The 25,709-nt window shown below is 35.6% G+C and overlaps 1 protein-coding gene across 37 annotated transcripts in view; it reads right to left on the reverse strand.

Moving 5' to 3' along the window:
* CCDC91 (coiled-coil domain containing 91) overlaps positions 1-25,709 on the reverse strand; it is a 417,526-nt gene that overhangs the window by 126,928 nt on the left and 264,889 nt on the right. For 35 of the 37 annotated variants that reach the window (XR_012324470.1, XR_012324473.1, XR_012324472.1 and 32 more), the window contains 3 exons: positions 11,942-12,034; positions 11,785-11,853; positions 3,863-4,039 (listed from right to left, as the gene is read on the reverse strand). Coding sequence is in view for 27 of the 37 variants with exons in the window: in XM_019935888.3 (XP_019791447.1) it covers positions 3,863-4,039; positions 11,785-11,853; positions 11,942-12,034 (339 nt within the window). In the remaining 10 variants the exon portion in view is untranslated. The remainder of the gene's footprint in view (positions 1-3,862; positions 4,040-11,784; positions 11,854-11,941; positions 12,035-25,709) is intronic. The other 2 variants (XM_073788903.1, XM_073788897.1) reach the window with 1 other exon arrangement.

A 25,709-nucleotide genomic window follows, 5' to 3' on the forward strand; every position in this document is an offset into this window, starting at 1 on the left:
ATAGTAGGGGACTTTAACACCCCATTTCCACCACTGAACAGATCATCCAAAATGAAAATAAATAAGGAAACACAAGCTTTAAATGATACATTAAACAAGATGGATATAATTGATATTTATAGGACATTCCATCCAAAAAGAACAGAATACACTTTCTTCTCAAGTGTTCATGTAACATTCTCCAGCACAGATCATATCTTGGGTCACAAATCAAGCCTTCATAAATTTAAGAAAACTGAAATCGTATCAATGAAATCGTATCAAGTATCTTTTCTGACCACAAAGCTATGAGACTAGATATCAATTACAAGAAAAAATCTGTAAAAAATACAAATACATGGAGGCTAAACAATATACTACTAAATAACCAGGAGATCACTGAAGAAAGCAAAGAGGAAATTAAAAAATACCTAGAAACAAAAAACAATGAAAACACAATGACCCAAAACCTATGGGATGCAGCAAAAGCAGTTCTAAAGGGAAGTTTATAGCAATACAATCCTACCTAAAGAAACAAGAAACATCTCAAATAAACAACCTATCCTTATACCTAAAGCAATTAGAAAGAACAAAAAAACCCCTAATTTAGCAGAAGGAAAGAAATCATAAAGATCAGATGAGAAATAAATGCAAAAGAAATGAAGGAAACGACAGCAAAGATCAATAAAATTAAAAGCAGGTTTTTTGAGCAGATAAACAAAATTGGTAAACCATTAGCCAGATTCATTAAGAAAAAAGGGAGAATACTCAAATCAATAGAATTAGAAATGAAAAAGGAGAAGTAACAACTGACACTGCAGAAATACAAAGGATCATGAGAGATTACTACAAGCAACTCTATGCCAATGAAAAGGACAACCTGGAAGAAATGGAAAATTCTTTGAAATGCACAACCGTCCAAGAATGAACCAGGAAAAAATAGAAAATATGAACAGACCAATCACAGGCACTGAAATTGAATCTGTGATTAAAAATCTTCCAACAAACAAAAGCCCAGGACCAGATGGCTTCACAAGTGAATTCTATCAAACATTTAGAGAAGAGCTAACACCTATCCTTCTCAAACTCTTCCAAAATATAGCAGAGGGAGGAACACTCCCAAACTCATTCTATGAGGCCACCATCACCCTGATACCAAAACCAGACAAAGATGTCACAAAGAAAGAAAACTACAGGCAAATATCACTGATGAACATAGATGCAAAAATCCTCAACAAAATACTAGCAAACAGAATCCAACAGCACATTAAAAGGATCATACACCATGATCAAGTGGGGTTTATCCCAGGAATGCAAGGATTCTTCAATATATGCAAATCAATCAGTGTGATACACTATATTAACAAATTGAGGGAGACAAACCACATGATCATCAATCGATGCAGAGAAAGCTTTCGACAAAATTCAACACCCATTTATGACAAAAACCCTGCACAAAGCAGGCATAGAGGGAACTTTCCTCAACAAAATAAAGGCCATATATGACAAACCCACAGCCAACATCATCCTCAATGGTGAAAAACTGATACCATTTCCACTAAGATCAGGAACAAGATTAGGTTGCCCACTCTCACCACCCTTATTCAACATACTTTTGGAAGTTTTAGCCACAGCAATCAGAGAAGAAATGGAAATAAAAGGAATCCAAATCGGAAAAAAAGAAGTAAAGCTGTCACTGTTTGCAGATGACATGATACTATACATAGAGAATCCTAAAGATGCTACCAGAAAACTACTAGAGCTCAGCAATGAATTTGGTAAAGTAGCAGGACACAAAATTAATGCATAGAAATCTCTTGCATTCCTATACACTAATGATGAAAAATCTGAAAATAAAATGAAGAAAACACTCCCATTTACCTTTGCAACAAAAAGAATAAAATATCTAGGAATAAACCTACCTAAGGAGACAAAAGACCTGTATGCAGAAAATTATAAGACACTGATGAAAGAAATTAAAGATGATACAAATAGATGGAGAGATATAGCATGTTCTTGGATTGGAAGAATCAACATTGTGAAAATGAGTCTACTATCCAAAACAATCTACAGATTGAATGCAATCCCTATCAAACTACCACTGGCATTTTTCACTGGAACAAAAAATTTCACAATTTGTATGGAAACACAAAACACCCCGAGTAGCCAAAGCAATCTTGAGAAAGAAAAATGGAGCTGGAGGAATCAGTATCCCTGACTTCAGACTATAGTACAAAGCTACAGTACTCAAGACAGTATGGTACTGGCACAAAAACAGATATATAGATCAATGGAACAGGATAGAAAGCCCAGAGATAAACCCATGCACTATGGTCACCTTATCTTTGATAAAGGAGGCAGGAATATACAGTAGAGAATAAACAGCCTCTTCAATAAGTGGTGGTGGGAAAACTGGACAGCTATATGTAAAAGAATGATATTTGGACCTCCCTAACATCATACATTAAAAAAAAAACCTCCAAATGGATTAAAGACCTAAATGTAAGGCCAGACACTATCAAACTTTTAGAGGAAAACATAGGCAGAACACTCTATGACATAAATCACAGCAAGATCCTTTTTGACCCACTTCTAAGAGAAATGGAAATAAAAACAAAAATAAACAAATGGGACCTAATGAAACTTAAAAGCTTTGGCACAGTAAAGGAAACCATAAACAAGAGAAAAGACAACGCTCAGAGCAGAAGAAAATATTTGCAAATGAAACAACTGACAAAGCATTAATCTCCAAAATTTATAAGCAGCTCATGCAGCTCAATAACAAAAAAAACAAACAACCCAATCCAAAAATGGGCAGAAGAGCTAAACAGACATTTCTCCAAAGAAGATATACAGATTGCCAACAAACACATGGAAGAATGCTCAACATTATTAATCATTAGAGAAACGCAAATCAAAACTACAATGAGATATCATCTCACACCGGTCAGAATGGCCATCATCAAAAAATCTACAAACAATAAATGCTGGAGAGGATGTGTAAAAAAGGGAACCCTCTTGCACTGTTGGTGGGAATGTAAATTGATATAGCCACTATGGAGAACGGTATGGAGGCTGCTTAAAAAACTAAAAATAGAACTACCTTACGACCCAGCAATCCCACTACTGGGCATATACCCTGAGAAAACCATAATTCAAAAAGAGTCATGTACCAAAGTGTTAATTGCAGCTCTATTTACAATCGCCAGGACATGGTCAGCCATAAAAAGAAACGAAATTGAATTATTTGTAGTGAGGTGGATGGACCTAGAGTCTGTCATACAGAATGAAGTAAGTCAGGAAGAGAAAAACAAATACTGTATGCTAATACATATATATGGAATCAAAAAAAATGGGGCCAGACAGCAATAAAGACGCAGACCTACCAGAGAATGGAGTTGAGGACGTGGGTAGGGGTAAGGGTAAGCTGGGACAAAGTGAGAGAGTGGCATGGACATATATACACTACCAAATGTGAAATACATAGCTAGTAGGAAGCAGCCGCATAGCACAGGGAGATCAGCTCAGTGCTTTGTGACCACCTAGAGGGGTGGGATAGGGAGGGTGGGAAGGAGGGAGACGCAAGAGGGAAGAGATATGGGGGGCATATGTATATGTATAGCTGATTCACTTTGTTGTAAAGCAGAAACTAACACAGCATTGTAAAGCAATTATACTCCAATAAAGATGTTAAAAAAAGAGAAACTAAAAAAAAAAATGTGAAAAGTAGAGATATATTAAAAATTATTCAGTTTAAGTATTATACTCAAAAGTAAAATAATTATGCCAGTAAGATTAAGTATGATAAAATAATAGTAAAGTTACTTTATTTTGCAAAAAATAAGAAAAATGAAAACATTTATAAAGAACTAGTTTTACTAACCTGACTAATTTTTCTTTGCTCTTGTATAGCTGTTTGAATTGCCTGAGATACTTTCTCTTGATCTTTTGCATGCTCAGTCTTCCATAACTCCCTTTCTTCTGCATGGGCTTTTTCCAAATTTTTTCTTTCTTCTTCTACAGCTTTTAAAACTGCATCCTTCATCACTTCTTTCTCAAGCTTCAAAACAAATAATGACGAAAACAAAAATATTTGAATGAGTGACCACAATAGTTCCTTGAATAAGACAGACTTGAGTTAACCTAAAAAACTCAAAATTTTGATCCTATAGGGTTTATTTCTGACATTGTTTTTTTTTACTCATATGTAATAACTGCTGTAAAATAAAATTAATTATTTGTTTTTATACAAATAACCAACTTATTTCCATGGCATTTCTAAACTTCAAAGAAACCAAGTCTTGGCCTAAAGTAGCAGTGTTCAAACTATTTTGTCTTAGGATCTCTTTATTCTCTTAAAAATTATAGAGGACTTCTAAGAGCTTTTGTTTACATGGGTTATACATATTAAGATTTACCGTATTAGATATTCAAACCAAGAGAAAATACTTATTTATTAATTCATTTATAATTAATAACAGTAAGTGCATTATATATTTATACTGTATTTTATGAAAAATAACTACATTTTTCCAAAATTAAAAAGTGAGAAGAATGTTTATAAACCTCTTTACTATCTGACTTAATAGAAGAGAGCCTAGATTCTTACACCTGCCTTCAGTTTTAAATCTGTAATGATATTTTTAGTTGAAGTATATAAGAAAAACCCAGCCTCACAAATATATGTAGAAGAAAAGCGAGAATTATTTAGTAGCCAGTTGAGATTACTGTAGATACTCTTTCTGATTCCACACCAAAACTTAACAAGGAGTAGTTCTTAAAGGCAAGTTGCAATAAGAAAAATAAAATCATGTCAATGAACTTTTTGTACTCTGTTACATTACAATCTTTTCTTGCATTTTGAATGAATCCTTTACATATTTTTTAAACATTTTTTATTTGGCAAACATTGATTCAATGACTTATGCATCTCCTCCAGATGTTGACACATTTCACTATAACCAAAAAAGCCACATTTTTGTTAATAACACCATCAATCTCATCAGAAGAGTCTTTATTAAAAATTTTCTAAAATTCTAATTTTTTTTTAAAGCTCGAATTTTATCATTGGCAACAAGAACTGTCAGTTTTTGTCCTTAAGGTGCGGGGCTCACTCTGCTTATTCTGGACAAAATGTCTGCCAAATACTAAAGTCTGTATAATCCTACTAATTCAGTAAAATGGCGTTCCATGGAAAAAGAGCCTATTTCAGTTGCAACTCAAACAGCTGCACAAGAATTTTCCTCAAGAAACCATCGTACATAGTAAAGTCCATCGACCTCCCACTCCTGAGAGACTTACCACTTTTTTCTTGCTTCCAGTTCACAACTAAATTTGACAAAAGTCATTAAAGCTGACAGTCACCATTTTTTGAACTCCTATTTTATTGCACAATTCTCCTCCTAAATTACTCTCTTACTATGTTCACCAATGCCTTCCATGTTGTTTAAACCAAACGATATTTTTTGTTTTAATCCTTACTTTCATGACCTCAAAGCAACATTCTATATAGTTGATTATTTCTGATTTTGTGAAGCCCTCTCTTTTCTTGGTTTTCATGAGAGCCTGCTGCTTATATTTCTCCTATGCATTTTGCTGAGTCTTTTCAATTCTTTGTAACTTCGTCCTTCCTCTGGATTTTAAATTTTGGAGTTTTTTCACAGCTAAGAACTTGGACCACTTGTTACTCTACTTGTTACTCCTTTGAGGTAATTATACATGACAATAATTTCCATGGCTACTATTACCATCTCTCTGCTGGAAAACAAAAATCAAAAAAACCCATTATACTAACCCATATTAATATCTTCAGGAGATTCCTATCTACTGAGCTGTAAATGTCATGTAGATTTAGCTGCCTACTTGACTTTATCATCTAGATATACCACAGGCAGCTCAAACTCTGTATCAAGGAAATAGTATTACTTTCTATGTTGCTGCTGAATGAATATTCTGGCAGTTCACAAACTGGCCACCTCATCCACACCAAACATGTTGATTCTATCTCCTAACTACTTCTAGAATTTGCCTATTTCATTCCTTTCCAAGCTACTACTACTATTCTATTTCTTATGCAAACTTCAGATGCACTCTGTTAATTCTTTCCCTGCCTTTGGCCTTTCTTGCTCCAATTTCCCCAAAATTAATGTCAGTTACCATTATGACCCACCTACACACAGAAATTTCAATGTGTCTCTACTTACCTATGGAATAAAATTCAATCTCACTATTCAGAATGTTAGCCATCCTTCAAGTCTCAGTTCAAAAGAAATTTATTGTCAAAAACTCCTATGGGGGCTTCCCTGGTGGTCCAGTGGCTAGGGCTCTGTGCTCCCAATGCAGGGGGCCCAGGTTCGATTCCTGGTAGAGGAACTAGATCCCACATGCCGCAACTAACTAAGACCCAGCGCAACCAAATAAATAAATAAAAAAACAAAATGAAACCAAAAAAACCCTCCTATGAATGCCATGGAAATACTATTTATATACTCATAATAATTTAATGCATTCCTTCTTACCTTATTAGTACATAAACAATGTTTATTTACCTGATTGTAAATTCTTTAAGAAAGACAAAATCATAGTCATTCTTGAACATCCACCTCAGCACAGTGATCTGTACCTATGAGACTTTCAACGTTTGTTTACTAAATTTAAATCTAAATCCCAAACTCAACACTCAGTGCCATATTTCCGTTAAAAAATTAATAAACAGAAAGCTCAATTAAATAGTGTCAGGGGACCATAAGGCAGAGCTCTCACCTTATAAGTGCTTCGACAATGGCAGAGTCCAACAGGAAGAAGACAGACTCCTCTACTTCCCTGGCAAGAACTCAGCCAATGAAATGCCCCGGACTCTGTTTACCACAGCCCTCCCAACTTCCTTTTCCCCTTGATAAAGCATTCTCCCTTGTTGTATGGGGACTTGCACATGGCTCACCATGGTTGCAGACCCCAAACTGCAATTCTCTGCTGTTCCTGAATAAACTCATTATTGCTGGAGAAATATCTGGCAGTCTATTTATTTTAGGTCAACACTTTGGTGGCCCATATGGGGACCAGAGAAGACCTCTGAAGGCTCTGGGGCTATTGAACAGATGTGGTACCCACAACTGAGCCACTGTTACTCACTGCTTTCTTGCTGACCTTGGAGTTTGAAGGTACGTCCTTCTCCTAGACCCAAGCTCATGCCCTCTTTGTGTTTGAAGCTCTCCAGGTTTTATTCAGAATCTATTTTAAGGTTTCGTCTTTCTGGCTAAGGCCTTGTTCTGCATGCATTTGGAACTTTGGTCTGATTTTGAGATTACACTGTTTCAACCGAAGCTGGCTGGAAATGCCTTCAGCCCATTCCTTTGGGAATAGGGACTTCTTCACTGAAAAGTGTATTGGTTTTTCAGCCTTCGGCCTCTTCCTTTGGAAGGGGCTATTCTCTGGAAATTGCCTGTAAAAGCCTTTGGCCTGGCTCCTTTAGCACCAAGCTGTCTCCTTAGAACTGGCTGGTATTAGTTTGCAAGCTTTTTGAGCTGTAAGTTATTTAAGCTGTTTGAAAATTGTTCTTTTATTCTAGAGAAAAACCTCTGAGAAATGGGATCCCAGTTAACTATTTTGAGGGTGCTACCCCTACAGGGACTCCAGCCAAACTGGTATTTAAAAACCATAGTTCCTACCCCTTCATGCTCACTTCTGACTAAAAGGACCGACCTGACCAAAGGCAAGTTAAAATATCAGTGGCCGGGCTTCCCTGGTGGCGCAGTGGTTGAGAGTCCGCCTGCCGATGCAGAGGACGCGAGTTCATGCCCAGTCCGGGAAGATCCCACATGCCGCGGAGTGGCTGGGCCCGTGAGCCATGGCCGCTGAGCCTGCGCTCTGCAACGGGAGAGGCCACAGCAGTGAGAGGCCCGCGTACCGAAAAAAAAAAAAAAATCAGTGGCCATTATGGGAAACTTTTGGAATCCCCAAACTTAATTTCCTTAAAACTGAATTAGATCACAATAGCTCAAAAATTTCCAGAACTGAGTGGTATGCCTATTTCGATTGGTATCTTAAGGCTTCCCAATATTATCAGAAGCTTAAAACTCTCTCTCTGCAAAATAAGATTTCAAGATTAACTGAGGCAAACCAGCAATTAAAGAAAGATGAAATGGCTCCCAAAGCCTCAGGTTCTTCTTCCTTGGCTTCCTCTGGTACCATCTCGTCTCTCATCCTTGCATCCTCGTGGCCAGACTGTGCCTCTGGCACCATCTTCCTCCCACCCTTCTATGCCGCTGATGCCTCCTCTATACCCCATACTAATTATCCTGTCAAACTTCTCCTTTTCTCTAAAACTCTTCCCACCCCCTTTCCCTCTGAACTCTTCAGAATTTTTCCCTATAAAATTAAGCCTTCTGAGGATCCAGAAGTTCAACTCTTAATTTCCTATATTCTCTGGATTAAAGCTGAACTGCAAGCCATAGTCAAGTATTTTCCCAAAATAAACCAAAGATCCTCACAGATTTGCTGAGGAATTTAATATAGTCATTCAAACTTATCAACCTTGTTTCTCTGACTCATATCAGCTGGTTCATATACTTGTTGGTTAAGGCCAGGCCCAGCATAGGATGAAAACTGTTAATTGGGAAAATCCTGAAAGGTCTAACTTATATGGTCAGGTTCAGGCAATCGCTAGGTGGCTTCATCGAGCAATTCCTAGGGCTTTATCAAAGCCTGTTGACTGGAACAGAATCCAGCCTTGCACACAAACATTGGATGAACCTGTTCATGACTACTACATGACTTCAGACTGCTTCTAAAGAAAATTCTGGTCTTCCCTCAGATGTTGATTCCACCCGGGCAGCTTTTAACTCTGTTATTAATGGGCTGGACTGGGACATTTTCCCTTCTAGTAAAAAGGACTAGGATGAAATGGAAAACTATCTCTAGTTCAGACTTAATTAATCTAGCAAACCAGCTCTCTCACACTTCACATGAGTCACCTAAAAGGAAGAACACCATATTTCTTAATCTTCAAATCCAGCAAATGAAGATTCCTGAATGAAATCAAAACTTTCCCAGTTTCTGCTATTATTGCAAAAAGCCAGGACACTGGGAAAGATTGTTACAAATTTAAGTGTTTGAGTGCCTTCAGTCCTCTAACCAGCCTTTCCAATGTCCTTTCAATTCTCAATAACGGGGCTTTGAGGAATTATAGGGGCTCTTCCCAGTTCTCCCTCTTAATCGGGGTGGAGAAATATTTCTCCTGATTGAGGATGAACCTCTTCCTGTTCTGACACCAAAGGCACAATCTCGGTGTTCAACCCCACTACTATAAAGCAGCCCGTGCTGTGGTTCAAACAGTGGGGATCGCTAATGAACTTCACGTTTTAGTCATGGTCTGTAGGTTTTATAGTGGACTGAAGGAAGCCTTCTCTTGCAGACCGGTTACTCCCTCTTCTGGGGCTAAAGTACTTTTGGAAAAGATTGTCCCTACCTGAGGAGCTCCTCTCAAACATCATAGTGATTTAGAAATCCATTTTACTGGCTAGGTGCTTCAACAAGTTTGCGCTGTTTGGCCAGTTTTACAACGTTTTCACTATGTTACCACCTTCAATCCTCTGGTTTAGTTAAATGCACTAACAGCATTATTAAGATTCAGTTAGAAAACTTTGTAGAGGCCCTCCAAATACCTTGGCCCAAAGCATTGCTGTTGGCCCTCTAAATCCCAGATCCACTCCTTTTGGAACTCGTAAACTCTCACCCTTTGAGATAGTCACAGGACACCCAATGTACTTGGCTCCTGCCTCTTTTGACCCACAACTGATAAAAGGAGAGATACTCCAATATTGCAAAGGCCTAGTTGTTTCCATTAAAAATAACCATGCCCTGGTAGAGCAATCTTTTCACAGTGCACCCTTGGGAGATGATGACCTTAAGCATCACATCTTGCAACCTAGAGATTTTGTCTACTGGAAAAGACACTTCCAAAAGAATGCTCTTCAACCTCACTGGAGAGGCCCCTATCAGGCACTCATAACCAACCCTTGTGCCACCAAACAACAAGGAACAGACTCTTGGATTCACATGACACACCTAAAGAAAGCACCTAACCCTGACTGGACCTGTACATCATCTGGTGACCTGAAAGATTTCCCAGAAATGAAGCAGATGACATGTGATGAGACAGCTTTCCCAAGATACCCAGGCCAGGCCTCTTAGAAGTTTGTCACCAAACCTTTGATGATGACATAACACTTCAGATGATCTCCAATGTCTATAATCTTGATAAGATATGGACTTCAGAAAACTGCCTAAGAGGTCTCCCTCCTACCCCTCCTCGTTACTTGAATGTGACTGCAATAGTTTTCCAATCTGCACTTTTGCTCTGACATGAGACACCACACCCAGAAATTGAGGGACAAAAAGAGCTAAAACTAGAAACCTTGATTCTTGATCAGTGGTGCTTTCAGAAAAAGGTCTTGATCAAAGGGGAAAATGTAAAAAATTCATAAACAGAAATCTCAATTAAATAGTGTCAGGAGATCTATTTAAGGGGGAACTCTCATGCCCTGAAACTATAGTAGAGACCAACAGGAAGAAGAAAGACTCCTCTTTTTTCCTGGCAGCGACTCAGCCAATGAAAAGCCATGGACTCTGTATTTCCTGTAGCCCTCACAACTTCCTTTCCTCTCTATAAAAGTGTTCTCCTTGGGGCTTCCCTGGTGGCGCAGTGGTTGAGAGTCTGCCTGCCGATGCAGGGGACATGGGTTCGTGCCCTGGTCCGGGAAGATCCCACATGCCGTGGAGCGGCTAGGCCTGTGAGCCATGGCCGCTGAGCCTGCGTGTCTGGAGCCTGTGCTCCGCAATGGGAGAGGCCACAACAATGAGAGGCCCACGTACCGCAAAAAAAAAAAAAAAGTGTTCTCCTTGTCATGTGGGAACTTGTACATGGCTCGCCATGGTTGCAGACCCCAAATTGCAATTCTCTCCTAATCCTGAATAAACCCATTTTTGCTGGACAAATATCTGACAGTATATTTCAGGTCAACATATGTATATATTAGTATACATATATTTAACATCTATGAATATACTACCCAGATGATCTATTTCAAAGTTGACTTTAAAAACCACATACCTTGATACATACATACATATATACATACACACACACACACACACACACACTCATTACTTGTATGATATCTATCAAATATCAAGTGGATATTAGTGTTCCTATGTAGATATATGATTTTAAACAAGTGATTAATAATCTAAATGTAAAGCATTTCAATATCATCATTATCTTGTGTAATGTAAATTTAACAAGAATATGAACAGTAGAAGAAGAAAAACAAATTTTGATTTTTCTGGAATGAAATATTTTTAAAAGATTGACTAGGTGGCGCAGTGGTTGAGAGTCTGCCTGCTGATGCAGGGGACACGGGTTCATGCTCCGGTCTGGGAAGACGCCACATGCCGTGGAGCGGCTAGGCCCGTGAGCCATGGCCGCTGAGCCTGTGCGTCCGGAGCCTGTGCTCCGCAACGGGAGAGGCCACAACAGTGAGAGGCCCACATACCACAAAAAAAAAAAAAAAAAGTAGATTGACTAACCATTAATAAACTCAGTTTGTTAATTCCACTTATTTACAAAGAAACTGATTGTTACTGATGGGTCTCTACCAGGCAAATAATTAGACATAAAGATGACAAAAACAATTCTTATATGAGACCAACAACATTCATTTTAGGCTTTGAGGTGGGGGTAAACATAACAAAAGTAGAACTATAATTGAAATTAAGCTACAGAATAAACTTTTCAGAGAGAAATACCTTTGCAGCAGATACTAATGCTTCTTTATTTCTTTGCCTTTCTTCCTCCAAACATTTTTCCAATATTTCCTGTAAATGATAAGACAGCTAGACATTAAAGTATTATTTGAGGTAACAGAACATTCTTTCCACAGTCCAAGCAAACTTAAAGTATTACCTTCTGTTCTTGAGATTGCTGAGTCAAAGCTTCCTTTATTTTTTCTTTTAATAGTTCCTTCTCTGTGGCAAGCATTTCAAGGAGCCTCTGATGCTACAAGGAAAGATAACTGCATTATGATTATGGTTCTGAGACTGATAATCTATCAACACGGAGAACAGCTGGTAGAATTCATTTGAAGTAGTTACTAGAGGAAAGAAGAAAGTTTGCTAAAATGAAGGCTTAGGAGCCAAAAAACCTGAATTCACCTTTCTTCCATCAGTCAAGATATACTTTTTTCGCCCCCAAACTCAATAAAGTACATGACATGAGATCTAATTTAAAAACATTCCAAATATGAAGTGAATCAGAAAATGATAAAATGTCCTTTCCTAAAATTAAATTTGGAAAATTTACTTGTTAAAATTATTATTAGCTTGCAGTAAGAGAGCAAGCAGATTATAACTGATGTTTGCCTGATGAATAATTATCTTAACAGATTATTTGTGTTTCTAGTAAAGCACTGTTACAGAAATTGAAAGATGACTGTTCTCATCTCAAGATTTTACCATAGATTCAAAAAAATAAATCTATGAAAACGGTCAAAGGAATATTATGTGATAGCTAATGTTAAAGAATATAAAGTTCATGTATTTATTTTTATTCCAATGTACTAATGAAAAAGCACACAGAGCCATCAGCTAATTATCATGGACTAGACAATTGGAGTTTGAACGAAGTTTTCTTAAGAAAGTTCAACATTTGTAGCCTCAATATCTTCAACACAGATAAGCCAGATACTTGTTCTGAACAGTGCTCTTAGGGAAAACAAAACATATATACATATACATATATACATATACATACATATTCCTCCATATCCATATTCACATAGATTTCTCATTCAGTTACAAAAGGCAAGTAAGATATTTTCTCAGATTTAGAATGCCATTTACATAGAAGCCTCCTTTAAATATAAACCAACTCTGACACCCAATATTTTAAAACAGATCTATGTCATTCAAAGTTGTTCTGATTTAAAACATTTTTTAGGCAGGCAGTCTACATTGAGAGTAAGTGACCAAATAGAAAGTTAAGATAATCTATTATTCCTGTTTTTAATTTTAATGTTTTTATCTTTATGTTTCAAGAAAACAAGAAAAATTACAAAAATGTGGTTTTTCTTTAAAAACAAATCCAAACTGTGATATAAATCATGACATGGTGATGGGAAATTATTGGTACCATATGAATTTGTGAAAAGCATTTGACTAATAAATCAGTAGGCTTAGCATATGATATGTAATAATAACTGAGACTTTAATGTTCTATTCTTTGAAAGTCTAGATGCACACAGAATTTCATAGTCAGAAACAATACCTAATCCTATTTATAAAACACGCATGATAAAATGTGTTTTACCAGGCAAATAATTAGACTTCAAAATGATAAATATAATACAATTCTCATATGAGACTGAAAATATTCAATTTAGGCTTTGCGATGGGAGTAAACATAACAAAAACAGAACAAGTAAAAATTATTGGAATTAAACTGCAAAATAAAGTTCTCAGAGTCATCAATAATCCTGAAAATGATTTCTCCTTAAAATGAATTGTTATATTAATAAGTCAGACTAATCAATAAGTAATTAACTATAAGTAGGCCATGCTTTTCCAGGGGTCCAACAAGAACTATTCAAAGAGAATAACATTAGCTAAAAATGACAATGCAATGACAATGACAATGCAATAAAAATTCATTCCTGAGCCACATTTCTTAATTCTGACAGTATACTATAATAGAAGACTATTTTTGAGCTTGTTTGAGCCAAAATAAACCTCACATTATCATTTGAAAGAAGCATCCTACATAAAATATACCCTAAGTAAAAGCATAGATCTACTTGAGAAAATACAAGTGACTGACTTTACTTTAAACAGATAGATAGCTAAAAATAGCTAACTTTTTTGACCACTTTAAAGTTTCAGACACTGTTACAAGTGCTATACATGTGGTTGTACCATATTAAACACAACAGATTGCTAAATCAGATGACATTCTTCCTCATTTTCAGATGAGTGATCTGAGACCCAGAGAGGCTAAGTAATTTACCAGCTCTCAAATGAAGAGCTTCAGCAATAATTATATCTGCACACTCATGTTCAGCAGTAGTAATCACTTAATAGATAAAAGCAGTGCCACTATTACCTAGTTACTAAAGCTACATAATATAAGTAGTATGTCTGGTAAGACCTCACTTCCATTTGGCTTTAAAAGAATTTGAATAATCTATGCTTTTGATTTTGTTCTTTTCAGAATATTAAAATAAGATAATTTTTTGAATAAATATCAGTTGATATTAGGAAAGATGATTCAGAAAGATGCTGAATGGTGTGGCAAAAGTTTATGTCTTAAACAGTTAATTTGTAAAGTGAATGATCCACAAGTGGCTAATTGAGAACGATATAGGGGCTTCCCTGGTGGCGCAGTGGTTGAGAGTCCGCCTGTCGATGCAGGGGACACGGGTTCGTGCTCTGGTCCGGGAGGATCCCACATGCCGCCGAGTGGCTAGGCCCGTGAGCCATGGCCGCTGAGCCTGCGCTCCGCAACGGGAGAGGCCACAACAGTGAGAGGCCCGCATACCGCAAAAAACAAAAAAAAGAAGAACTGTATAAAGTTCAATAAAATATACTGTTTTTGTAAGAATCACATACATTCATCGTGAAAAATGTAAAGAAGTGAAAATCATCCAGGGTTCCATTACCCAAAGAAAATCACTGATAGCACTTAGACAAACAACCTTCTGGAGAGCTCTCTGTGTATTTAAATACATAGATATACATAAACATTTAAAATAATATGTTTATAATACTGTTCTGTAATCTTTTGCACTCAAGAAAGGTACTGACATATTTCTATATAAATACAACTATGCTATTTTTTGTTTTATTAAATTAAATTTACATTTTATCATTGTGCTATCTACACACATTCATGTTGTCTGCAATATTTCAATTTAAAAAAAATCTTGATTTTTATGCATGCATCTTTGTGAATCTGTGTATTACAGTCTTACGAAAAATTCCTAGAAGCAGTATGAGCAGGTTGAAAATTGAGCATGTTTTATATTTTGATGCATACCTTCAAACTGTACTCCAGAGAGAAAATACCAAATTACAAACAATAGCAGGACAAGGGATGAGGGAGATGATCTTAGAGAACAGAATCATGGACTATAACGGCAGCTAACTAAGGAAACTGTTCCACTGGAACAATATCCTATAAATGTTGATTTTCTATTGGTCTTTTCTTTCTTAAAATTGTTTAAATTATAAATTAAATCATAAATCTTCATGGTAGAAATTCAACTATATATTTTAATCTTATTTTTAAATTAAATTATCTTAAAGGAAAGTTTACCCTCATATACTAATTTGTAAATTATTATATATCATTTCCCTACCAACTTGTCCATCTCTCTATGTAAATTTATAAATATGTTAATGCATTTTTTCCCAACCATCATACAAGAAATATTTGCTTGGTGTGTACCAACACCTGACAGTGTACTAGTTTCCAGGGATGCTGCTCTCATGGACATTAATGTCTAATAGACAATCCATGAAACATAAATACATTTTCTTGTATTTGACTTGTAGAACTATTTTATAAAACAAATTTTCTTCAACAAATACCATAACAACTAATTTTTTCCCAAAACACACATAACTTTTTAAAAGTAGGAAGTACCAAATATGATTTGGAAATAAATAAATAAGTAGAAATAAACTTTTAAAAATATACAAATTTTAAATAAAAAGTTCTAATAGAAAAAAAATAGTTATCCCTCAGTATCCATGGGGCATTGGAGGTCCAACTAATTATAAGTGCTTTTACAGGAACAGATGGCAATAAAAGAGAAGGTGGCCAAAATAATTAAGACCTCAATTATTACAGTACAATATTCTTGCCTTTCATTTACTAATATTAACTATTTGTGGATAAAATATGTCTACAGTGAGAAACAGATAGTTTACGACATATAAACACCTCAGGACAGTGCCTGTTAAATAGTAAAATTTAAATGTTAGGTGCTATTATTACACTACTACTTGTACTTCCTTTATATATTTTGGTAAAAAATATATATAACAAAAATTTCCATTTTCACCAATTTGAAATGGACAAGTGGCATTAATTATACTCACAATGCCACATAACCATCATCACTATTTCAAAATTTTTTCATAATCCTCATCAGAAATTCTGTGCCCATTAAGCAATAACCCATTCTTCCTCATCCCAGCCCCTGGCAACCTCTAATCTACTTTTCATCTCTATGAATTTGCCTATTCTAGATACTTCATATACATGGAATCAAACAGTAATTGTCCCTTGTATCTGGCTTATTTCACTCAGTATAATGTTTTCAAGGTTCATCAGTATTATAGTATGTATCTGAACATCATTCCTTTTTATGGTTGAATAATATTCCACTGTACATACATACCACTTTTATTTATCTATTCACCTGTTGAGGGACACTGGAGTTGTTTCCACTTTTCACCAATTATGAATAATGCTGCTAAACATTCACGTACAAATATCAATAAATAATATTCGCAATACAGCAATGTACAAAGGTTCCAATCTTTCCATATTCTTTACAATATTTTACTTTCTGCTTTTTAAATTATTATTACTATAGTCATCTTGGCAATCTCATGTGGTTTTTATTTGCATTTCACTATTGACTAAGCATGTTGAACATCTTTACAAATATTTCTACTTTTGATACTATAACTACTCCTTTTCAACTATTACTAGTATTGTCTGTACAAGAAGGAAAATGATTGGAGCTCTTTTTGCAGTTTTTATAGGGGACAGTAGTAGAAGGTGCGCTGGATTTGAGGTTTGTTCATTGACATATTCTTCCAGAAGTAGCAATGTCTTTCCTCTCTGGGCCAGATATTGTTTTAGTTATTTAATCACAATAAGCTAGAAATTATAAAGTATCAACCTTTGGCCAAAAAGGTTTCAGACTCCCTTTATTATATCTAAAATAAAGTATAAAGTATATCTGGAGATTGCCTGTATTACTTCTGCCGTCTGCCTCAACAGAGAATTGCTTAATTGTCTCAATTAACATTCAGCACCCTGGAAATGGCACACATGGATTTTGATGATATAAGAGATAGTCAGTACATTCTTTTGTACCTTACTAGCTGACCATTCCAAGGTGAGGATGTTCTGAACACCTTTTGTTACATACCTCAGAACCGAAATTGAACCAATGAAAACATTTATCATACGACTCTTTTCAAATATTTATAATTTCGGAACAGAGATACTTTCTACAGAATTTGCAAGACATAGCCTTACAACATTTTGAGAGGCACTATGAAAATTAATTGAAATCTAAACCAGTAAATCTCATTCAAGAACAGTGAAGAGTTTATTATATTTTGTTTATCTAAAATATTCTATTGATTGCTTCTTAAAATTATATTGAAATTTTAGTAATTTTTAAAGCAAATTGAAGAAATAAATGCAAACCACAGAGTCCCATTAATCTTACAGAGTAGCTGCTTAATATAAGGGTATCAAGGACAGTCCTTTGAAATTTAGCTTAAAACAAAAGGCACTCAGAAATGGGTTATGCTTTTCCCCTCTTTTGGAAGAACTTTTTCCAAGAGAAAAATGTTTGATATATACTCAAATATAAATATAGAGGTTCTGTGGTTTTTACTTGATTCCTGTAAAAAAAAAAATATAAAAAAATCTCTTCTTTCCTGTAATGTGAGTCATAGGAGATACTGTAAACAGATTTAATCACAATCATACGTAGTTTTTGTATATCAAATTTTAGACTAAGCAATCAGAGAAGCTCATGTTCAGGTATACTGTTATCCATTTATCACAGGTCCACAAACTTCACATTACTTTATATGTATGTGGTGTGTGTGTAGTATATATTCTATAAAGCAAACTCAACAAGTATCTTCTTTCACTTTCTAGAAAGCACAAACACGGAAAAAGATCAAGTGATCTGGTAGGATGGTCTTAAAGCACATCTTCCTATAAGCCTCCATTTAACATGATTTGAAAGACACTTAATAAATTTAATAAACGTCTTAATATAAAGTGAGTCACACACAATTGTTTCATCTCTTCATGGGCCAACACATTAAATATTGTTTGGAAAGAAAACCTAAATAAGATGACCTATGGGATTAAATCTATGCAGTTACCACAAACTCAATAATATTAATAAACTTCTTAAAGTGAATAAAATAAGACTAAAGATAAGCTGTACTAGATTTATTTCACCCAAATAGATATAATTTCTAATAGGCATGAAAAAAATGTAAGCAAATAGGTTATTCCTCCTACTTAAACAGGCCTTTAACCCGAGGGAGTGATATAAAGGGATGAAGCAAAAACTGGGGAAGAAGGCAAGGATGATGTCTCTCACCTCAGCTTTTCATCATTGTACTGGAAGTCTTAGCTAATGAAATAGTGTAAAAATAGGAAATAAAAAGGAAGAAGAAATTAAGCTGTCATCGTTCACAGATGACATGATCATCTTTGTAGAAAATCTTGAGGAATTGACAAAAAATTCCTGAAACTAATACACAATTATAATAAGGTTGCAGTATACAAGATTAATATACGAACGTCAATCCCTTTCCTACATAGCAAACAGTATGAAACTAAAATCACAATACACTTTACATTACCATCCCCCAAATGAAAAATTTAGGTATATATCCAACAAAATATGTACAAGATTTACATGAGAAGAACTACAAAATTCTGATGAAAGATATCAAAGAACAATTAAATAAATCAAAATATATTTCATGTTCATGAAAGGGAGACTGAATGTTGTCAAGATGTCAGTTCTTCCCAACTTGATCTATAAACACAATGTAATCTCAATCAAAATCCCAGCAAGGTATTTTGTGGATACTGACACACTGATTCTAAAGATATGGGAAGACAAAAAAACAAAACATAAAAACAAAACAGAATGGCCAACACAATACTGAAGAAGAACAAAGTTGGAGGACTGACACTCTCTGACTTCAAGACGTACTGTAAAGCTACAGCAATCAAAACAGTGTGGTATTGGCAAAAGAACAGACAAAGAACAGAGTTCAGAAATAGACCCTTATAAATACAGTCAACTGATCTTTGACAAAGGAGCAAAGGCAATACAATGTTATAAAGATAGTCTTTTTAACAAGTGTTGCTAGAATGATTGGACATCCACACACAAAAATATGAACCTAGACAGCAACCTTACCCCCTTCACAAAAAGTAACTCAAAATGGATCATAGGCCTAAAATGCAAAACTTGTAAAATTCCTAGATGACCTAGGAGAAAAACCTAGATGAACTTAAAGGCAATGACTTTTCTGATACAACATCACAAGCACATTCCATGAAAGAAATAATGTATAAGTTGACTTTCCACTCAAGAATTCTACTAAAAATACACGTATATACTGACTACAAAGGAACATGAGAGGATTTTTGGGGGGTGATGGAAATGTTTAATTTTAATCTTCTTTTAGGTGGTAGTTGTGAAATTGTACAGGTCCGTCAAAATACAAAGAATGGTACACCTAAGAGGGTAGACTCTATTTATGTGAATTACACTTCAATAAACTTGAATAAAAATATACACATACACTTTAAATTAATTTTTAACTCATACTATTTTTGTCCCTTAAAATGGACTTACTTTCTCTTCCAGGCAAAAGCCAATCTTTTCCCATTAAAATGTTACCTCTTTTGAATTCTTTCTTGAAAACTCAGAATGAATTGCCTGCTCTCTTATCTATAATCCCAGAGTATTTTGTTTCTATCACTAGTGTATTGTTTATTATATTTTATTATAATTTATTTTATAGCTGTCTCCCATAATAAGGCTCTTAGTTTCTTGAAGGCAGAGAATGTTCTTATACTTTTAAAAAACCTTTTTATTAGACTGCCTAATATATTGAAAACTTTCAATTTAAGTTGACAACACCATTATAGGTACTCATATTCAAGTGAAGTTCTAACAGTTATTAAAATGCCTGCCTAAAGATAACTTAATGAAAAAAAAAAGTATTGGATTAATATATGACTCTGATAGCAACAAGCAACTGTCTTTTTCTGTACTATGATGAAAGAAAAAAAAGTAGTGGTCACCTAAAAATTGTACACAAATATTATTGGGAAACTAATTAAATAACTCTAAGTGCAACCTGACCAATGCTTTAACAAGGTTACAGTTTGAACCACACCAGTCATCTGGTTTGCAAGATTTCCTGCTGGACATCAACACCAACCACTCGTTAGACCCAAAACCACCTTGGGAAATAGCTGTGGCTAAGATTTACACAGACCAGTAATGGACTAAATTACTGGTTCAGTTGAAAAACAGGTCAGCAGCATATATAACATGACAGAAATTGGAAAGTCAATAAAAAGAATTATATATCAGACTCCCAGCCCCACTCCTCAAAATTTAGCTGAAAGTTTTAAGACTCTGAAGTTGGAAGACTTAAAAAAGGTCTGGTAATTTTCTCACACAAACCTTATAATTACCATGAAATGCAGATTTGGTGAATAACACCTTGGGAAAGATTATCACATCTTTAATATCTTTTTGATGGGAAATGAAGTAATCACATCAAACACCTTTGGCATATTTTCTTAAAAAATTACACATCCATCTAGAGAAAGAATATAGAAAATAAAAAAACAATGACTCTTTCTCTTCCATATGCAAGAAAAACATATTCCCTAGACAATGAGGGGGATTTTTTTAGCAGAATATTTTATTTTCTCCAGTGTTATAAAACACATATTTTAAAATACAACATACTCCATTATTTCCCCCCAAATAAACTATATATATATATATATATATATATATATATATATGAAGCATATGAGGACACACAGTAAACACTGTGAATGATCATGAATGAGTATATTATATAATGAAAAATGCAATTTTAAGTTCTAACATCAGTTACAGATAGAATGCTTGACAAAAAATAATAGAATATTCAGAAGGGTTCAACCTGGTCCTGATCAGCTTATGGTAGGGACCAACAGTTTTCAAATTCTGTCCAACAGAGTACTAGACATCTCCATCTCCACTTCAACTAGAGTCACTATGCCTTTATTGGTCTTGTTTGTAAGAAAAGTCTTCAATAGAAGATTTAATCTAAGAAAAGATTTGATGGCTAAAACAAACTTGCTAAAGTAGATAATGAAAACGTATATGCACACTTTTGGTTTCAGCTTTGACATGTAAAGAGCTTGGAAGATCACCCTGATTCTTAAAACAAGAAAAAAAGCTGAAACAAACTAAAGATCAATGACATGCCTTAGGTCTATCAGAGAACTGGGACAGAGCAAATCCCACCCCACCCCCCAAATTTACAACTAGGAAATCCAGTGAGTCACAGCCAAGATCATCTTACCTAGAGCAGAAGCTACTGGAGATATAAACTGGTAGGTGCTTGAATGGTAAATTTGAGGAACTGCTGGAGGCTGAGTAAGGATGTGTGACAGTGAGAACTCTTGAAAGCTGATGGCTTAGGGATTCCACACACTTTTATGGATTCTCCCCCCAGAAATCCCATCAGAATTTCAGTATGAAGAGCCCAGAAATTTCCCCTCATGGTTCTGTTGAGGGGAGTAGAAAAAGTGTGAATTATTATAACCACTGTGAATTATGCCTAGAGCATTCTCCATAACAAAAGCCTATTCTTTAGGTGAAAAGACTTTATCAAAACCTTATAAACCTTCCACCTGGGCAAAAGGTTTTACCAAGATTCCAGCTCCCTCTAGCCTTCCTAGAGGGGGGAAAAAGCCAGCTAACACTTGTGAAGGTCACGGGCCCACTAAAAGATGAAGATTTAATCATAAGATTACAGAATACTTCCCCTCCCCAATGCCTTATATCACCAAACCAATAAGGTTCTAGTATATTATAGTCCATAATAGTTGACAGAGCTGGAAGACACAGACTCTTCTAAGGAGTTCTTAGGGAAGCCAAAGACAAGAGGGGAGACAAAAACAAAAACCTTTAAGGAATCTGAACCCTCTGGTAACTTACAGCAACAGAAAATATTAAACACAGCTACTCACTTCTAAACAAATTAACAAAACCTCCCATTAAGAGTCTATTTACCTCTATTCCGATTACATGCTACAACATGTTCATCTTTTTTTTATATTGAGGTATAACTGACATATAACACTATATTAATTTCAGGTATTCAGTGTATTGATTTGATACTTGTATATACTGAGAAATGATCACTACAATAAATCTAACATTGGTCACCATACATAGATACAAAATTATCTTTTAACGAAAAAATTATAAGCATACTAAAAGGCTAAAAAGTCTGAGGGAACCAAAAAAGGCATCAGAACCAGTTTCAGATATGACAGAGATTTCTGAATTATCAGACTGGAAATTTAAAATAAAGATGATTAATATGTTGAGGAAGCTAATGGAAAAAGAAGATAACATGCAAGAACAGGTGGATAATGTACAGATGGGAACTCTAAGGAAGAAACAAAGGGAAATACTAGAAGTCAAAACAGAAGAAAAGAATGACTTTGATGGGTTCATCAGTAGAGTCAACCTAACCAAGGAAAGAACCATGAGCATTAAGATAGGTCAATAGGGGCTTCCCTGGTGGCGCAGTGCTTGAGAGTCTGCCTGCCGATGCAGGGGACACGGATTCATGCCCTGGTCCGGGAAGATCCCACATGCCGCGGAGCGGCTGGGCCCGTGAGCCATGGCTGCTGAGCCTGCACGTCCGGAGCCTGTGCTCCGCAACGGGAGAGGCCACAACAGTGAGAGGCCCGCGTACCGCAAAAAAAAAAAAAAAAAGGTCAATAGAAACTTCCTAGACTTAAGTAAAAAGTGGGGGAGGAGGGGAGGAAAACAAAAACACAGAGCAGAACAGTCAAGAATCATGAGACAATTTTAAAAAGCATAACATATGTGTAATTGAAATACCAAAAGGAGAAGAAAGAATGAAGCAGAAGAAATATTTGAAATAATAATGGCCAAAATTTTTCTAAAATTAATGACAAATACCAAACCACAGATCCAGGAAGCATAGAGAAAATCAAGTAAGATGAACACCAAAAAAACCCCACAAAACCCCTACACCTATGTGATCATATTCAAATAGCAGGGTAAAAAAAAGAAAAAGAAAAAATCTTGGAAGAAGCCAGAGCAGGAAAAAAACACTTTACTTACAAGAGGAAAAGGATAAGAATGACAGTAGATTTCTCTTCAGAAACCATGCAAGCTAAAAGAGAGTGAAATATTTAAAATGTTGAAAGAAAAAAAAATCATCAAGAAGAAAGAGCAGAGGTTTGCCATACCACATATTAACATATACCACACTGTAATAAAACATAGTAATAAAAATAGTATGTTATTTATACAAAAATAAACAGATTAGTGCAAGAGAATAGAAAGCTCAGAGACAGACCCATGTATACATGGGAACTTAATATACGATAAAGAAGCACCACAAAAAGACAATGTATAAACTGTTTGTTCAGTGGTTCTCAAACTTTTGCATGTATTAGAATCACCTGAAAGATTTGTTGAGAGATTGATCAGTCCAAGAGCAGAGTTTATTTTTTTAAGTTTTTTCATCTTTATTGAGATATAGTGGACATATAACATTGTGTAAGTTTAAAGTGTGCGATGTAACTTTTTAATTCAATTAAAAGCTATCTTATATTATTAAATTATGTATTCCTGCTTCAGATTTTGATAGGAGGGGAATATTCTTTTCCTGATAACAAAAGTGACTCTTCAATATATTGTCTCCCAAGAGCAGAGTTTCGGATTCAGTAGTCTGCAGTAGTGCTAGGGAACTTGTGTTTCCAACTGTGCCCAAGTGAAGCTGATACTGAAGCTGCTGGGTCAAGAACTACAGTTTGAGATCCATGGCCTTAGTGTTTTCAGCAGCTCGGTTGAGCTGAAGAGAGCAAACTCAGGTGTCGGAGTTGCTGATTAAGCGAAGGTGAGCCAAAATGAGAGTAATAAAGAAGGCTTTAATCACTTACTGGTCTGGTATAAGGAAGTGGCTAAAACCCCTTGACTCCATGGAACTGAGCACAAGGTGAAGGCCAGGTGAATCAGCACAGAAGTGGGAGTCATCTCACTGCTGCAGGAGCACTGAACAAAAGTCTCTGGATGTTTTATGGACCCTGGGGTGGGAGGGAAAAAAAGGCAGGCAGGACGAGGAGAGGAAAAGTACTGAAGACTGAGTCAGAGTGGGGAAGAGTTCTCTCTCCTCCTCCCACTAAGGAGGCTGGGCAGAAGCACCTGAAGAAGACTTCTGCCCAGGGCCTCAGATAAAGAGCATTAGGAATGAAGGCACCTGAGGCAGAAATGCAGCTATGTGAAGAGCATGGCCAGCAGTGGGGCCTGAATACTTGAATGCAGCACCCTTCAAAGGCTACAATGTACTTTCCCTCTGAGACCTGCCAGTAAAGCCTTTGTAACTGCCTAGAATCAGACCTGAAAAAAATCACATATAGGTTTTTAACCAGGAACCAGACTCCTTAAGTATATGCTACTAGGGAAAGTGGCTCATTTTAGGGAGAAACATGAAAATGGATACTGAATCTTTATCTAACATTATAAACAAAGTAAGACTACAGGGATAAAATACCAAAATATGAAAGTATAAAGTTAATAAGAAAAACATGTACAAATAAGCCTTTGGCTGTAAAGACAATAAAGAAATTCTTAAAGAAATTTAGTACAAACCACAAGGCAAAAATGATTAATTGGATTACATCGAAATAAGGGATTTTTTTTTTAGCAATAGATATTAAGAACCAAGTTAGTATTCCATTTACAGATGAAAGAAATTTGTTTTATCTAAAAACCTTTAGGGATTAATATTTCAATTGACAAAGAACCCCTGCAAACTGACAAGAAAAATAGATCAAACTCAATTTAATAAAAAAAAGGTTAATGAATAATTTATTGAAAAGTTAATCCCCAAAGTTAACAAACTTATGATAAGACATTTAAGTTAAGAATGAGGTATCTATCACTTATTAAAAAAAGTAAAAATTTGGGAATTCCCTGGTGGTCCAGTGGTTGAGACTTGATGCTTTCAACTGCCGTGGGCCCAGGTTTGATCCCTGGTCCAGGAACTAAGATCCTGCAAGCCTCATAGTGCAGCCAAAAAAAAAAAAAAAAAAAAAAGTAAAAGGTCTTTGGGGAAAAATGGGGATGTAGGAACCTGTGCATCGCTGGCCGGATGATAGCCTTGTCATCACCACTCTGGAGAACAAACTGGCAGCACTTAGTAAAATATCTGCATGGCCTATCGTACAGCAGTTACACTCTTGGATGGAGATGATGATAAGAATAGATAGATGAACAGACCTTTTGCTTTTGTTTTTTTTTCTTGCACATTATAAGGGCACATAAAAGTTTCTGGGTTGGTGAAGAGTTAAGAGACAACCTAGATGTCCATTATGGGTGAGTAGATAGAAGAAAAAGGTGAATTCATACCACGGATTCTGAAATTTAGAAAAAGAAATTCAATTTATACATAGTAACGGATAGTATTTACATGAACATAAAGCAACAGTTTTAGATTTTTTAAGCAAAATGTTCAGTGGATTTCTCTTAGAAGCATAGGGAACAATGCATTCTGTACATAATAAAATTTTTGTAAAATAAAAATACATGCACACAAAATAATAACACACAGAT

Source organism: Tursiops truncatus, chromosome 11 (assembly GCF_011762595.2).
Source record: "Tursiops truncatus isolate mTurTru1 chromosome 11, mTurTru1.mat.Y, whole genome shotgun sequence".
NCBI lineage: Eukaryota > Metazoa > Chordata > Mammalia > Artiodactyla > Delphinidae > Tursiops > Tursiops truncatus.